Source organism: Sporothrix brasiliensis (assembly GCF_000820605.1).
Source record: "Sporothrix brasiliensis 5110 chromosome Unknown Cont13, whole genome shotgun sequence".
Lineage (NCBI taxonomy): Eukaryota > Fungi > Ascomycota > Sordariomycetes > Ophiostomatales > Ophiostomataceae > Sporothrix > Sporothrix brasiliensis.
The window spans coordinates 432,331-448,642 of NW_024467132.1; the positions used below are offsets into that span (position 1 = coordinate 432,331).

Consider the following 16,312-nt stretch of genomic DNA (forward strand, 5'->3'; position numbering starts at 1 on the left):
GTGTTTACTTTGTACTCTGCCGGTCGACGCACGTCTCCGCTGCAGACTGTTTTCAAGGGATCGACTCTCTTTTTCCCCTTCTTACGTGCCAATGTATGATCTTGTTTGTATACTCTCTCACAGTCTATAAAATACACTCATAAAACGGAGAAAATGTCGGGGGTCGTGATCATGAAACATATTAAACGCCACAAGTAGACTGGAAAGATAAAAGTACGTGCTGTGAGATGGTGTTTTCGAGGCCTGTTGGAACAGCACATCATGTTCACGTGACTTTATGACCTGTGCCAAGGCAACCCTCCAGCGTGCCGCCTAGCGCCTTCCCCAGCCACAAACGATACTGGCAACGTCATCAAGCATGTGCAAAGCCGCTAGACGTTGTCTTTCCGCGCCGAGCAAGAGGGGATGAGTACAGGGAGAAGGAACGACGCACGAAAGCGAAGCCAAAATCTGACGCCCGAGGCAAGCACGCCGCAGCATCCATAAACACAACAGGAGGCGTGTCTGTTTTTGGCTTTTTGACTGTTGGATACTTTCAGCCGTTGTCTTTGGGACGGGCGATTCTTTCAGCGAACATCAGCGCATCTCTCCTTGCGACGCGATAGCTGTCCAGGGATTTGGCATCGCTCAACGAACGATTACTTATTCTCCCTCACCTCGCGACGACTTGGGAGCGACGCTTTTCATAGCCCTGCATCAGAAACAGCTGTCCGATTGGGAAATCAGCGTTGCCGTATCCCTGTGATAGACGGAGAGACAGGTATTGCGCCCTCCAGGACACAGCCGGCTGTTGGTGGACGCAGCGATACTGACACCTCTTGTCCAGGCTGGCCCTCCCGACGACGGACACGGACGCAATGCCTGCCGTGACCCTCGACTACGAGCCGCCCAACAGAAGCAACAATAACATCTGCGTCGACGGTGTAAACGGTGTAAACGGTGTGCGGCAGCGGAACCGAGCACGGCCGAGCCGCAATCCCAAGACGAGCGGCGAGCCCGACAGCGATCACAGCGACGCGGAGACGCCGACCGGGCACATGCCGTCCGACCAGCAGCGGCCGCGCCAGCGGACTGCAAATGGCACCACAAATGGCACCACAAACGGCACCACAAACGGCACCACAAACGGCACAACTCCTACAGCAACAACGCAAGAGGCACACAAAGGCATCCGCTTTGCGCCGCTGCGGGTGCCGCTGCGGCGCCGCAAGCAGACGCTGGCCGTGCTCATCCACTGCTCGTGCCTCATGATGGCCATCCCGCTCTTCTTCTTCTGCTGCGCCGTGCCGCTGGCCTGGCCGCTCATCGTCCCCTACTTCCTCATGATTGTCGTCTCCAGCGCGTCCACCAACGGCCGCCTGCGCTGGCGCTCGGAGCGGTTCCGCAGCCTGCCCATCTGGACCTGGTTCGCCGACTACTTCCCGGCCCAGCTGCACAAGACGGCCGACCTGCCGGCCGACCGCAAGTACATTTTCGGCTACCACCCGCACGGCATCATCTCGCACGGCGCCTGGGTGGCCTTTGGCACCAACGCCCTCGGCTTCCGCGACAAGTACCCGGGCATCACCAACGCGCTGCTGACGCTCGACTCCAACTTCAACATTCCCTTTTACCGCGAGTACCTGCTGATGGCCGGCATGTGCTCCGTCGCGCGCGAGTCCATCATCAACCTCCTGAGCCGCGGCGGGCCCGACGGCCACGGCCAGGGCCGCGCCGTCACCATTGTCATTGGCGGCGCCCGCGAGTCGCTGCAGGCGAACCCCGGCACGCTGCGGCTCGTCCTGCACGGCCGCGCGGGCTTCATCAAGGTGGCCATGGCGACGGGCGCCGACCTGGTGCCCGTGCTGGGCTTCGGCGAGGTCGACCTGTACACGCAGCTGCAGGGCGACGACCACCCGCTGCTGCACCGCTTCCAGATGCACGTGCTCAAGGTCTGGAAGTTTACGCTGCCCTTTATGCGCGGCCGCGGCATCTTCAACTACGACTACGGCCTGATGCCGTACCGGCACCCGCTCAACATTGTGGTCGGCCGGCCGATCCCCGTGACCAAGGCCGCCAGCGACACGCTCGACCCGGCCGAGGTCGACCGCCTGCACGGCCTGTACTGCGACGAGCTGCAGCGCCTCTGGGACACCTACAAGGACGAGTATGCCAAGGACCGCGTCGAGGAGATGCAGATCCTGCCATAGTGGGCCGCTGCTGTAGCGGGCGCGGAGAAGCAGATGCATGCGGAAACGAACGTGAAACGGAACGACGGACAGGCAACAAAGCGGGCGGCACGTTCGTGGACATGGCTACGGCGGCACAAACGGCCGACGGGGACTTGGAGCTGCCGAAGCTCCTGAGGTCTGTCTCGCCCATGGGCGGTCTCATTTGGTTCTTGTATACTTTGGATGCGGTGTATTATTGAAGTTTTGCAAGGCAACATTGCGGGTAACACGAGAAAACACGAATCAGGATTGGTTTTGCATGGACCTGCACCGTTGAAAGTAAAACGTATGTTTCCATTGTACGCATGCACGATGACTTTGATAACTGGAACGTTACGCCTCTCCGTAGACCGTCTGCACGACGACAGCGGCTAGACGTTCGCCGCGGGCGTTCCATAGCGAGGCACACGGCACGATGGGCGATGTGGACGTGTGCGCCTTGGAGATCTGGCAGAGGTTCCTGTCGGCATAGACCACGTCGACGTTGTCGGCCAGAACGGCGTCTGGCAGGACCACTTTTGCTGATGGTTTGTCTGCTGGACAGGCCCATGCTGTTGTCTTCTGCACGACAACGCGGCTGCTGCTTCGTGGTGCTGCCGCCGGGCGGCAAACCTTGTTGTCGTCCTCGCTGCCACTGTCCTCGTCGGTGTCGCCAATCCGCGGCCGTAGCGTCTTGAGTATCGTCTGGTGCGACCATGTCTTGTTGGCCGCACCGTCCGTTCCCACCCACGTCCGGAGCTGGACGCTGCTGTTGCTGCCACCGGCGTGAAGGCGACCAAACCCGGCCTGTGCGTGCCACTCGACCGGCGCCGCCCGCGGCAGCTCGTGCACCTCGGCCAAGAAGACGGGCGGCACAGCACGTGCAGGTTGCAGAGCACTGCCGTCGAGCACGCGCCAGTCTGGCAGCTGTGGTGTGTTCTCGTCGCTGCTGCCGCCGCCACCCGCGCCATACCTGGCATACCGGGCGTCAAACGCGCGGTCCCACAGGTCGGGGCCATCGACGTCGTCCTCCTCGTCGTCTGTACTGTCCTCGGCTTTTGGCCGCCATTCATGTGCTGTCTGCCATGCGCGGGCCACCAGCCGAGCTTTGCTCGACAACGAAGGCTCCGCACGCCCGTCTGTCTGCCGCGGCACATAGGCCACGGTGCTCCCCCACCACTGCACGTCCTGGTCGATGCCGATGCGCCACAGATGCTGCAGCGCAAGCGTGGCCTGGAAGGCGAACGAGGCCGGCGAGGGACAAGGCGCGTTTGGCATGCGAGCAAGCCCTGCGTGTGCCGCCTCCACGGCCTGGTCGGGCAGGTCCATGGTGGCCGGCACCAGCGGGATCTGGCCCGCGATGGAGACCACGCGCGGGCCGCTGGCGTCGTTGCCGTCGTCGGCGTCGGCGTCGGCGTCGGCGTGGGCCAGCACCGACACGGCCTGGCTGTAGGGGCCAATGTTGGCCGGCGCCCAGTACGAGCGCGACTGCACGTGGAGGCCCTGGCGGCGGGCGGCGTCAATCTTGGCCGCGTCGTCCAAGACGGACAAAAAGACGGCGACGTCGACGTCCGCGGGCAGCGCCTCGCCGCAGGCAATGGTGACGCGGGACGGCGGGTTGGGCGCGCCGGTGAACAGGGTGCCATAGACGGCGTTGAAGGCTGGAAAGTCGGCCATGCGCCGGAGGACAACCAGTGTGCGGATGACGCTGTGGGTGGGCGACAGGTGGCTTGGGCGGTGGCGGAGATGCTGGCGGACCTGAGCGACAATGGACCGCGTGGCGTCGGCCATCGAGGGCGAGGGAGGCATGGAGGCGAGGTCAGGGACAACAGCCAAGGTCGTGACGGCAGAGGTCACTGTGCTTGGAGAGAGAGCGAACGGCGCCTCGTCGGCCAGGGAGAGGGCTGCAGCCATTGTTTGCGCAGCATCGGAGGCGGTCTCAGTCCCTGTTTCTGACTCTGTCCCTGTCCCTGTCCCCAGCCGTGCCAGAACAGCGGCAAACCGTGCGTCCAGCAACCCCGGCTGCCGCACGCTGACCAGGCTGGCCTCTGGCACGTTTGTCAGTCCTGTCGGCGCCTCTCTCGGCTCCACCGTCGCCGCCCGGATCTGCAGCCAGGACGTCCCGCCGCCTTCGTGGACCACGCGCCGGTCGGCGTCCGCCACAGAAAGCGACCCCTGTCGGAACAGCGCCCGCGGTCCGTCCACGACGAGCGTCTCGTACTCGCCGCCCTCGCCCAGCATGCTGCCGGGTCCGTCGTCGGCCAGGCCCAGGCGCCGCAAGGCCCGCTGCAGGCGCGCCCGACCGGCCGCGCTGGCCACGTTGGTCCACAGCAACGAGTCGTCGAGGCCGCCGCTGGCGACCTTGACAATGCGGGCATCGAACCCGGCGACAGCCAGGTCGTCGAGGTAGTCGGTCGTGGCGGCCGACGAGGACGAAACGGCCGGCAGGAGGGGATACTGCCACAGATAGGCAAGCGACGCAAGTCCCAGGCGCACGGCGACCGACTCGACGCGTGTGCGCTGGTAGGTGCTCAGCAGGGCGCCCGCGCAGACGGCATTGGCCTCGGGGAGGTCGGCGAGCACCCGGCGGAGCAGCCGCGTCATGGACTCTGTTTCGTCTTCGTCTTCGCCGTCGTTGGGTTGGTACTCGCACCCCGACTGGACGGCACGGCCGAGGATGGGCTGACGGTAGAGCGGTAGGCCGGTGGCGGCGGCGTACAGCGGCAGAACCGGGTGGCCGACGGTCTGGTACATGAAGCTGTTGAGATCTGCTTCGTCGGCGTCGGCGTCGCCGTTTGCATTTCCATTTCTGCTGCTACCGCCGTCATTGTCCTCCGTGTGCGGCGGGTGCAGATTCGCCAGGGCCACGACGCGGTGGCCGTGGGCCATGCAGTGCAGCAGGCTGAAAAAGCTGTCTTTGCCGCCCGAGATGAGCGCAATGACGTTGAGGGCCATGGCGGCGGATTGTGATGGCGGTGGTGATGGGCGGTGGTGATGGGCGGTTGGCAGTGTGTGTGAACCACACGCCCCTACCAAGTCAGGGGGTCAGCCTGGCGCACCTGCCGTCTCGTGTGATCGTGTTCTTGCCTGTTTTTCCGATGCACACCTCGGGTGGTTCTTTCCTCTTTGGGGCTGTTCAATCTCGGTTGTTTGCTCTTTCCCTTTGCCTTTGAGTCTCTTTCCTAATCTTGTGGGCTTTTCTTCCCCTCCCAACGTGCCTTCCTTTCTCGTCCGTCAATGTGTGACGTGTGATTGTCTGTTGGGCGCACTGCGCCGCAGTCAACCCAATTTCTATCGGCTTTGATATCGTCAAATTTCCGTCGCCTTTTTTGCATGGCCGTTGGCTGAAGAACAAGAACAAAGAAAGACAAACTGTTGGTGGGTTGGCGAGGCTGGCCTTTGCGCTTTGCTGCCGCCTTCTTTGGCGCTAATTTGCTAGTGCATAATCCCGCTGTTGGCTGTTGTGCAGTCGCCCAATCGCTGTAAAAGGCAAGTTCAGGCTTAAAAGACGTGTCCGTCTCGGCATACTGCAACGACACACAATGACGACAGCACATCATCACGATCCTCACGCCTCCGAACGCACAGATCACCCGAAATGACAACACGACGACCATTTGTTCGACCGCCTTTCTGGGGGTGTACAAGGCACGAGGGCCAAAACGGGAGATCAAGAAAAAGCCTTGTCGGCACGGATGCGGGTAGGTGAGATGGTCAACACTTACTGCGGGTAGGGTGGTGTCGACGGGTGACGCAAAGCTTCGACGAGAGATGGCCGAGACGGTGTTTGAAAAAGGCACGGTCGGGCTTGCTTTTGCAGTGCTCAGAACGTCAGAGCTTTTCGTTCTCGTCTTCGTCCCATTGCGTGATGTTGCTATATGCATTATTCCTTCCACGCGTCCGCCGAACTTGGTTTTGTTTCGTATGTTATGTTTTTGCCTAGTCTACGGGGGTCACTGCGTATCGAGACACAGGACGGCAGCCGACAATGGACGAGACAAAGAGACTGCCTGTCCGAAGTGTGTTGGTGGAACAGGATGCAGTTGGCCGTTGCCACGGTGGAAGGGCCACTTGGAGGCACGGCATGGGACGATAATAGACGCCGTAGGACAGCCATATGGCAGCATAGGACGACACAGGATGATGCGGTCCTCCGAAATGGCGGTGGAGGCAAAAATAGACATTCTATGGGTTGCACAGAGCACAGAGCACAGAGCACAGAGCACGGAGCACGAAGCTTGGGCATGGTGTACAGCATCGCACCCTCGCACAAAGATCAGAGGAAACTATTGGCTTCGGTCGAGGACTGAAGGGAGCGCAACAAGAGGTGTCCTCGGGCGTGTCTTTGAGTGTGTCTTGGAGCGCCTTTTTTCTAGCGTGGCGGTGAGGAAAAGACGACAAGACCGTCCTCGGACCTCACTACTGTTTCCTTTCTTCGTTTGCTCGACAGTTTTTGTTATAGTCTGGTCCGCCAGAGCCGTGTCGAGTCACCATTGCCGTCGCCTCTCTGTCCTGCAGATGCAAGCGAGCGACTGCAGAATCGGCCTGCTTATGACAGAGTACAGTCGCCCGTCTGCAGATGCACCCCATCTGGCGTGCAGTGTTGTCAGCACGGCATGCCACCCAAATCACGACTACGCGTGTATTCCGTACCTTGCAGAATAGTTATGCAGGTACAGCCGCTGATTCTGTTGCTCTAGGCTTCGTTCTTACAGTGCGCCTCAATCATCCCATCTTGCCACGGCTCGGTCATCCAGCCGAGAGACTTTGCAATCTAATAGAATCTATGTGCGGAATTAATAGTCCGATTCCATTATTGCGTTTCTGGCCGACATACGCCGTAATATTGGGTAAATTGCTATTCATACTTGGATACGGAGTACATTACTTCGTACTTTTGCACCCTATATTCATATTGCAAGAGTTCTGTTGTTTCTAGAAAGAACTACAGACTAATTGTGCCGTACGGTGTGGGCAGTCGTCAAAAGAAGGCCCGGTAGGCCAGAACCAAAGAGCCACCCATTTGCGGATGCGCGGCGGAAGCGGGAGGAACAAGCCAGCGGCCGAGGGCCCACAAGACAAGACCAGGCCAGGCAGGGCCCAGAGCTCCAGGCAAGACGACGAAAGGACAGTCGTGCTCCGTCCGGACTACTTTGTACAACGCAAAGAGCTGAGCGTCGAAAATTGCACTGTTCTGGCCATTGACCTCGCCGACTGCCCATTGGAAGTCTCCCGGCGGCAAGAGACGTCTTTTTCCTTGTTAGTCGCTGTCCATTTTGTTTTGTTTGGGGGTTTTGCTTTTTCCTTTTCGTCCCCCTTCCCGTCCCGGGCTCGGCTGTTACCTGTATTTATTTAAGATGAGCCTGTCATTCAGCCCACACTCATCAACTCCTACAGATTCACGCCCCTCTCCCGTCTATCAATCCTCCATTCGCGCTCGTGCCTACCCGCGCGCCCGGGGAAGCCGTCCCGTGCGCGGTTCCTTTCCTTGTAAGAGAATTGTTCTGTAAAAGAAATGGTTTGGGGCAGATTGACTCTGACAAGAAGACAAGAAGGGGAAAGCAAAAGCAAATGGCAAAGACAAATAATAGGAAAGAGGTTGGATCGTCAAGACATTGTCAACGTCCAAGAAAGAATAGCTACACACCCTCTGTCCACTTTCACTTCCACTTTCACTTTCTTATGAAAATGGCCATACACGTGTCTGGTACCTTTTTGCTCATTTCAGGGTCCACTCCACATTTTCACACACCCTGGACGAAAAACACGAAAAGAGAGTAGTCGAGTACTCGAGTAGTCGAGATTATGCACCTCTCTCTCGTCTACGGAGCACCGGGTATGAGGGCTCCATTCGCCTAGGCTAAGCAGAGCAAGACGGAAGACGATCGAAGCTCGCTAGAAGAGCGGACAATTTCAATTGCGGTTTCCAAGGCGTGGGGAGACGTCGTACATCAGAGAGGGAAAAGGTGAGAGCAAACGAGCGTTGCTGTACGAAGTACATTAGAGAGGTGTGGGGCAGGTAATCTTGAGTCGTTCTTTGTAATCTTGTCATAAGCTACGTTGGCTTTGTTGGCCATTTGTTTTCCCACGGCGTTGGCCATACATCGTACTTGACTGAAACAAACACGAAAGCACTGGGTGGAAAGATGAAAGAGGAAGCATGTAATTGGTTTTTGAAATTCGAGCTGGCTATGCTAAACAATTGAGCACGCATGTTCGGTAGAAGATTTTGTTGGCGTCGTTTGTGAAGCTTATTTTCTTCGTCTGCTGCTCTTCAGCCCCGGTAAGCGACGTCAAGCGATATTGTGAACCAGCACACCCTGTAGATCGCGTCGGGCGAATGAGAGGACCGAGGAATGAAAAAAGAAAAGAAAGTACAAAAAAAACCCAATGAAAGGTACAGTTGGGGGGCCAAAACAAGAAACAAAAAGAGAAAAGATGTTCGCCGTTATGAACTTGCATCCCACCGGGAGACACCCGGCGAACAGTTTTGACTATGAGACATTGAAGGAGAAAAAGAGCCGGTAGCAAAGATCAACAGATGGGAGCTGTCAGAAAAAAAAGAAAGCAAAACCGAGCCAAGCGACAGTCGGCAAGACGAAAAAAAGAAACAAAAAGAAAACAATTAGAAATGACATGGGTAAATTGATCCGCTCTCCACCCCGACTTGACGCCTTCGCTTAAACACTGGTGTCCTCTCACTTGGAGCTCGCTTGTCATGAATTGCGACAATTGTTGCCCATTTGATATTCAGCCGTCAAATCGCACATGTCGTACACTGGCAGCACACATACAGGGCATAGAGATACAGGGCATAGAAATACAAATGGCATCAAGCAGAACTCCTCATCTCGAATTTTTCAAATAGCGGTCATCCTAATAAACACGCTTCTCTTTTCTGTAGTCAGAAAAGGGAGAAATGTAATAATTAAAAAACACAATCGAGAACAACCTAAAGCGACAGCACGAAAAAAGAAAACAAAGACAAGACAAGCAAGGTAGGATGGCAAAAATGAGAGGAACAAGCTTTGAAAATGGAAAAGTCTTTGACAAATAGAAGCGAAATAAAAATATGATTCTTTGGGGAGGTGGTGGTACATTGAAGAAGGCTAAAAAGGTTTATGTGTGGAAGAGTGTGAGGGAGAATCGAAGTTGAACAAAAAGACTTTTTTTTTCTGTTTCCTGCGAAAATGTTTCTGACCATAGTGTTGGTTGTATGTCCTGTAGTGTCCTGTTTCTTTTTCTTTTTGTTTGTGCACAGCCGAAGCAAAAGCAGACAAAAAAAAAGCAAGCAAGCCAGGGCAAACAACCATTGCCTGAAAACACCGCAGAGCCAACAACCCTAGGGGGGCCGAACCGCGTAAAACAGGTAGCGGGGTAGGCCTGAAAGAAGAATGTGTTTCGTGATATTCGTGTCGGGGCATACAAAAGGGGCGCTGGGGGGGAAGAACAACAAACAGCGCGCCTTTTGGTCGTAGGTAACAAAGTAACAAAAGAAAAAGAACGGAAACAGTGCAGAAAATGACGAAGCGCGCGTGGGTACCACGCTTAGTCCGTCCGCTTCCGCTTCTTCTTCTGGCCCTCGCTGCTGTCGTCCGAAGAGTGCTCGCTGGCGCTGCCCGGGACCTCCGAAGCGACCTGGAAGAGCACGCGGCCCATGCCAGAGTAGTCGTCGCCGCCCATGGCCGCCGGGTGGCCAGGGTACATCATGTGCGGCATGTAGCCGCCGGCAACAGCAGCGACCATGTCTGCCTCGTCAAAGACGTTCATGACCATGGCACCAGCGCCATGCGTGCGCGCATGCTGGGCAAGGTTATCAGAGCGAGAGAACTTCTTACCGCACTCGTGGCAGTTGAACGGCTTGTCATGGGTGTGCAGCGAACGGTAGTGGCGCTTCAGGTGCTCCTGGCGACGGAAACGGCGGTTGCACAGGTCGCACGCGAAGATCTTGGACGGGTCCTCCGTCAGCGACTGCTTGCGGCCACGGCGGTTGGTGGGGACCGGGGCGGCGACGCTCTCCGTGCTCTCTTCTTCTTCCGGCGTAGCCGACTCGCCAGAAGCAGCGACGGCCTCGCCGGCGGGGGCTTCGGCTTCCTTGGGCTCGTGCGCCTCTGTGGCAGCGGCCTCGGTGGTGTCAGAGGCGGCAGCAGCAGACTCTGCGTCCGACTCGGGAACAGTGGACATGGCGAGGAAGCTGCCGGACGAAGTCCGCTGGCGCTTGCTGGGGTGCGACTCGGAGCTATCAAAGGAGGTGCTCTCCCACGAGTCGAAGAACTCAATCTCAGAGTGCGCAGTAACAGACGAGCTGGCACGCGAGCGCAGGCTCAGGTCGGCCGAGGCAATGCTGGAGGCAGAGGAAAACTCTGTGCCCAGGTTGACCAGCGTGTTGACGAAGTCGTCCTCCGACTCAAGGTCAGGGAACTCCTCGAGAACCGACAGGTTGCTCGGGATGAAGTCAGCAGCAACGGGTGCAGGCGTGGCGGCCAGAGGAGAAGACGGCGCGTGCTCCTGCTTCAGGTTGAAATCGTCCTCGGCGTCCGCAGCAGGGCTCAGCGAGGTCTGGATGGCAGAGAACGTGGGCGAGAGGCTGCCCTCGCTGCCACTGACCGTCAGGTTGCGGGGGTCGCAGAAGTCGTTGCCCTGCTCAGACGCGACAGAGCGAGCGTAGGGCGACGGGGAGGGAGACAGGGACGGGCAAGCTGAGACAGACAGCAGGTCGCTGGTCAGCGCCGCAGGCGTGGCAAGGCCGCCAGTGGGCGCAAGGCCCTTGACGGATTGTGACTGGCCCTGGACGAAAACTAACGCAAGGAGAGAGAAAAAAAGCCAAATGTTAGCATTGATGATGCCGCAAAAAAACAAAGGAATGCGGTGAGCTTCAACGTGTTGACTGAAATAAGGGAGACAGGATTTGGTGCCAAAAAGGTGAAGCAAGGGAGAGGAATTGGGGCCACCAAAATCCCAGACCAGGCTCAAAAGAACCCCGCTTTATCGCCTTATCGGTGTGGCCAGCTCCCTCGTTCCGCCGCACTTGTTGGGCGGCGGGGCCAGGAAACAACAGAGCACACACCAAACAGGCAGCCCAACAAACACAATGCATCAAAAAGTCAATAAGCACCGCAAAAGTGCGCATATACACAACGACGTACCAGGTGTGAAGGGCGGCGATGCGCAGGTGGACCAAGCAGCGGCGTTGAACTGCTCAGCAGCAACGTCGACCGCGTTGGCGGTGTCCTTGGCAGCCTCGAAGCTGTCGAGGCCCGAGAACATGGGGTTCAGAGGCGTGGCCAGCATGTCGCACGCACTGGGGCTGCCAATGGCGCTCGAGGCAGTCGAGGACAGCGGCGGCGTGGAGGGCAGCCGCAAGCCGTGGCCGTCGACATCAAAGTCCGTCTCCAGCATGATCGTGGGCTTGCCGGTAGGCCCAGCGACCGAGCGACGGGCGTTGCTGCCGACGATGAAGGCAGCGGCCGGGAAGGGCGCGGCAGCGCCGTGCGGGAACGACTTGGGCGCCTGCGGCTGCGACATGAGCACCTGCTGCGGCTGGGGCTGGGGCTGCTGCTGCTGCGACGAAGACGAGTTCGGCCGCGAGTATGTGGGCGTCGCGGGCATCATGTAGTAGTAGGCAGCCTGCGGCTGCTGCTGCGGCTGCTGGGGGATGAAGGCACCGTGGCGGCGAGCGTCGGTCTGCTCAGGCGTGTAGATGTAGTAGGCAGCCGGGGCCATGGGTTTGGCGATGACGGATTCCATTGTTATCTGGCGGCTGTTAGAGCGGAACGGAACGTCCAAGGACCTGGGTCTCTCGGAGAAACGGGGAAAACCACTCACCAAAAAGTTCTCGTGCGTGGTTGTGTTTTTTAATTATTAAAGTATACTGGATGAAGAGAATTCGGTAGATGGTCGTATTTGGTGAAGATTGTATTGTAGTACACAAGTGTCGCGGCGTCGGCCAAAAGATGGTGGGTCGTGTTGAGAGTGCGTGTGGTGATGTCGTCAAGTTGCAAAAATGACGTCTCGAGTGTCGATAACGAGTGGACGGCAGTCTTGAGTCGGGCTGGGAAGAGCTGTCTGAGAAGAGCTGTCTGGGGTGAATCACAAAGATGCTGGAAGGATGTTGTACATTGGCGGAGGGCAGGCAAGATGCTCGTCGAGAGATCAGTCGCTCTTTCCGTTGGTGGTAAGAAGGATAGATATACAAGTGAAGAAAGGAAGGAGCAAGAGAGCTCTGGAGTATATGAGGATGCAGGATGCAGGGAAAGAGCAGAAGACTGTGTGCAATGAACGAGGAAGGAGCAACAAGTGATGATATGTATAAAGAAGGGCAGGAACGAGTTCCAAAAGTTCGAGATATCCAAAAGAGGGAATAAGGAAGCTGGGGGAGAAGAAGAGAAGATAATAAAACAGGTAGCAACACGGCACGAGAACAAAAACACGGAGAATGAGAATGAAGTTCCGTGATAAGGAAGGTGACGAAGAGCAGGAAAGAAATACCAGAAAGCGAAGGACGAGGGTCGGATGGAGGTTTGGGAGACGGGGGGAAGCACGAGGATAAGTAGTCTTGAGTCTTGAGTGCGTGCGTGCGCGACAAGAGGATGGCACAAAAGACAGAAAGAGGAAAGAGCAGTCTTGCGAACCACACGAATAAAACGACTAAACGAGTGAAGAGAAAAAAGCGGGAAAAGGTGACCAGAGAGAGGGAACGAACCAGCCCACACACACTCCCTGTCTCCCCAGTCGCACCTGCTCGTCTTGACGGCCGTTCCCTGCCACACCTCTTCCTGCGATCAACGAGAGGCAAGAAGACGCCAGACCATGAAGTGAGCATGGATACATTGATAGGCAAAAGAGTGGGGCCGACCCAGTGTGTCGAGAAGGAAAGACCCAGAGGAAGCAGAGAGACCAGAGAGACCAGAAGCGACACTGCGAGGTGAGAAACGAGGAAAGAGGCATCGTCGGCGGACGGTTGGGGACCCACCAGCACACCACCACTGTGGGTGGGTTGGGACGGGGGGCGTGTGTGGATGCAGTCAACGGGCTGCCCCCCAAGTCCACCAGTAGCCCACCCTCCCTCACTTTCTCTCCTCCAACCAAGCACCCATGTCTCACCAAGAACAGAGAGAAAAAGCTGACATGGGAGACCAACCGACCAACCAAGTCGAAGGGGGCGTGGGCGTTGGCTCGCGCAGAGGATTTGGGACAGGGGTGGACCACTGCAAAAAGAGACACCAAAAGAAGAATAGTCAGGGGAAGGAGCGACAGAGGGGCGTACAGGTAGCGAGTGGTCGATGGAAGTCGGCCGTGGGAGGAAAGGACACCCCCTCCCTGTTCTGTTCTCTTCGCGCTGGCTCACTCTGCTCTTGCCTTCTCGAGCCTCTCTCCCAACGGTGAGGACAACTCCCATGCATAGTCCCTGGCCGGTGTCCGCTCTTTCCTCGCCTCCGGCCTTGTGCTCTTTCCTCGTCATGTTTGGGGCGAAAATACGAAAAGAAAAGAAAAAAAAAAAAAAAAAAAAAAAAAAAAAAAAAAAAAAGAAAAAAAAGGACAGGGACGACCGAGAGACTGGAGAGGCAAAACGTTTGTTGGTGGGCCGTTCCATGCACCGGATGCTCAGTGTGACCGTTCTGTTGCAATGTGGTCGTATCTTTTCTTTTCTTTTCTTCTTTTCTTCTTTTTTTCAGTGTGCGTAGGGCCTCCATGTGCATGTGTGTGGGAGACAAAAGAAGGCGCAGCACATCACGCTAGCCATTGGGGTTGCGCTGGCCACACCATATTATGCAGAACAACAGCAGGTGCGCGCCTGCCACAGCGGACACCTCTTTCCTGTAATTCGCTGTCACTTAGTTGCTTTAGTGCCATTCGTAGCCTCCCGTGTCGTCGACTTATTTCTAATTCGGGACACGGAGCCCGTGGCTCGACTTCGCTATTGGCTGGAGGGATACACCCGCAGGACCACGCTGTAAGGACAGAGGGAGCCCTGTAATTGACCTGTGGAAGGTTCGGCCCTGGCGAGAGGTATCCCACGGGGACGGCGACAAACTGCCCTGTAGTGCAGAGACGTGCATCGCATTCAGCCGGTGCGGACAGGCAGACTCAGCGGTCGTTCTTTAAACAGACGTATCGCTCAAGAAAGGAAAAAAAGCCGGGAAAAGGGATGCGAGCCAGGGCGAAAATGACGACACAGACACACACCACCAAAAAAAAAAAAACGATCACATACCAAAGCACAACACTACCAAGAAGAACCAACAAGACGCAAGGCACGACTTGGTCCTTTCTAGTTCTTAAGTTGGCCGCTTTGACTGGGGCCGTTCTACCAGATTGGCGCAATCGCCGGTCTCTGATACATGCCCTGATGCCCTGTGCAAAACGCGGCGTCGTTCACAAGGCGGAAAAAGAGCCAAAGAGCCACCGTGCGACGGCTTGCTTGTGCTCGTGCTTCGTTCCGACGTTTGTCCTTTTTTTGTGTATTGTCGTTCCCTGTTTCTGGCCACATCCTGTATCCTTTGTGGCACATTGAAAATACAGGTCCAGGCGTTTTGACGCGAGAGCGCGCGACATGCAGGACTTTTTCGTTTGGGTTTTTTTTCCTCGATTATTTTTTTTTTTTTTTAAAAAAAAAAGACCATTTATTCCTCTGCCTCGATCTTCCTCGCTATTGTCGCCGCCAAACGTGCATATGCAGTCTCCAGTCTGCTGCCGCCGGCGCGCAGTCCCCTGTCCTGCTGGGACCTGCAGGCCTGCAGGACACTTTTGGCTGTTTCTCGTGTGCTCCGTACGAATCAGAGCCGAATGTCTTTTTCTTACTCTCGCGCTTGCTTTGCGCCTTGCGTCGTCTTGGGTCAATTATTTGGTCGCTTTAGTCGCTTCTGCGCTTCAAAAAGAAGAGAAGAGAAAAACACTACACGTCAACTGTCTCGCACCCCATCTCCATCCTACCCACTCCCCCACACGAGCCATTTATGTTACCTCTTAAGTCGCTTTTTATCCTGCTTTCTGGCTGCCTCGCAGTTGGGTGCAGGAGTTAGCGTGAATTGATCGACGAGCCAGACAGCATGGTCGTGTTGGTCCTGGGCGATTGGACGACTGGGCGGGTGCGCAGACATGTGGACAAAAGTTAAACTCTGTGAGTGACGTTCAAGAACTCAGGGTTGGCTCGTTCCGTGGGTCTAAACGATGACACAAGGAAAGAGAACAATCGAAAAATCGAAAATGGGAAAAGGAATATGAACGAGTGAGCCAGAAACCTCGTATCTGCGTATCTCACCCGCCCCCCTCCACGTAGAAGATGATAAGTATCATTAAATAAAACAAGAAGATTTTTTTTAAAAAAAATAACATAGACACGATGGAATACGAGAGACGGTTGAAAACGAGAACAAAAATGTGGCAATGGCAAATGAGATATGGTGATGTGCATCAACTGACAAACCGCATGTACGTATAAGCGCTCGAGCGTTTTTTGTTTTGAGAAAAAAAAAAGAAAAAAAAATAACATAGAATAAAATTAAATTAAATAAAGTAAAAAAGCTTTGTATACGGAGTGTGATGAATCCTAAGGCTGTGATAGTTCTGTGACTTGTTGAAACACACTTTTTCAAAATGCGCAAACGGGAATCAGCCATGTGATAGGCCGGGGAGAGGCGCATCGTCGCCCGCTATCACCATGTCATGGTGTCCAGCATTGGCCAGTGAAAGGCGGTCTCTCAGAGCAAGAACCAGGCGGGCAGCTTTGAGAAAGCCGGTGTCCGCCAATGAAAGGGCAGCTAGTTCGTGTGAGGTAAGACGTGCCATCACATGTACACACGAACCAAAAAAATAGTCTGTAAATTGGACAGACAACGGGAAAACGGGGTTTTGGGTTGCCCCAGAATTGTAGTTGGTGTCTACGTAACATAGTTTACAACATTGTTACTAGGAAAGGGTGAACGTGGATACAGGAGCCCTTTGAAAAACACAATCTTGAGAACGGACCCGGCGTCGATGTGGATAGATCACGAAGTGGCGTGAGGATGTGAAAGCAGAGGCGACGGGTGCGGTGGTATCGAGACATGACGGGTATTGAGTCAATACTTTTTTGCCATCCTTTTTCGAGTTGATAAAGTGGTAGTTGATAAAGTAGTTGGTGT

General features: G+C 56.0%; 3 protein-coding genes across 3 annotated transcripts; 1 reads left to right on the top strand and 2 right to left on the bottom strand.

Annotated features, from left to right (window-relative positions):
• Nucleotides 1-857: 857 nt before the first annotated feature.
• SPBR_03499 (2-acylglycerol O-acyltransferase 2) lies at nucleotides 858-2,189 on the top strand (the record flags this gene model as incomplete). Its single annotated transcript, XM_040761790.1, has 1 exon — nucleotides 858-2,189. One exon carries the CDS (start codon nucleotides 858-860, stop codon nucleotides 2,187-2,189), a length of 1,332 nt encoding a protein of 443 aa, XP_040623145.1.
• A 354-nt stretch (nucleotides 2,190-2,543) lies between these two features.
• Nucleotides 2,544-5,144, bottom strand: SPBR_03424 (ATP-binding protein l-psp endoribonuclease family protein; the record flags this gene model as incomplete). The annotated part of the gene is made up of 1 exon (XM_040761715.1): nucleotides 2,544-5,144. One exon carries the CDS (start codon nucleotides 5,142-5,144, stop codon nucleotides 2,544-2,546), a length of 2,601 nt encoding a protein of 866 aa, XP_040623146.1.
• A 4,593-nt stretch (nucleotides 5,145-9,737) lies between these two features.
• SPBR_03436 (c2h2 transcription factor) lies at nucleotides 9,738-11,936 on the bottom strand (the record flags this gene model as incomplete). The annotated part of the gene is made up of 2 exons (XM_040761727.1): nucleotides 9,738-10,987; nucleotides 11,336-11,936. 2 exons carry the CDS (start codon nucleotides 11,934-11,936, stop codon nucleotides 9,738-9,740), a joined length of 1,851 nt encoding a protein of 616 aa, XP_040623147.1.
• Nucleotides 11,937-16,312: the final 4,376 nt, after the last annotated feature.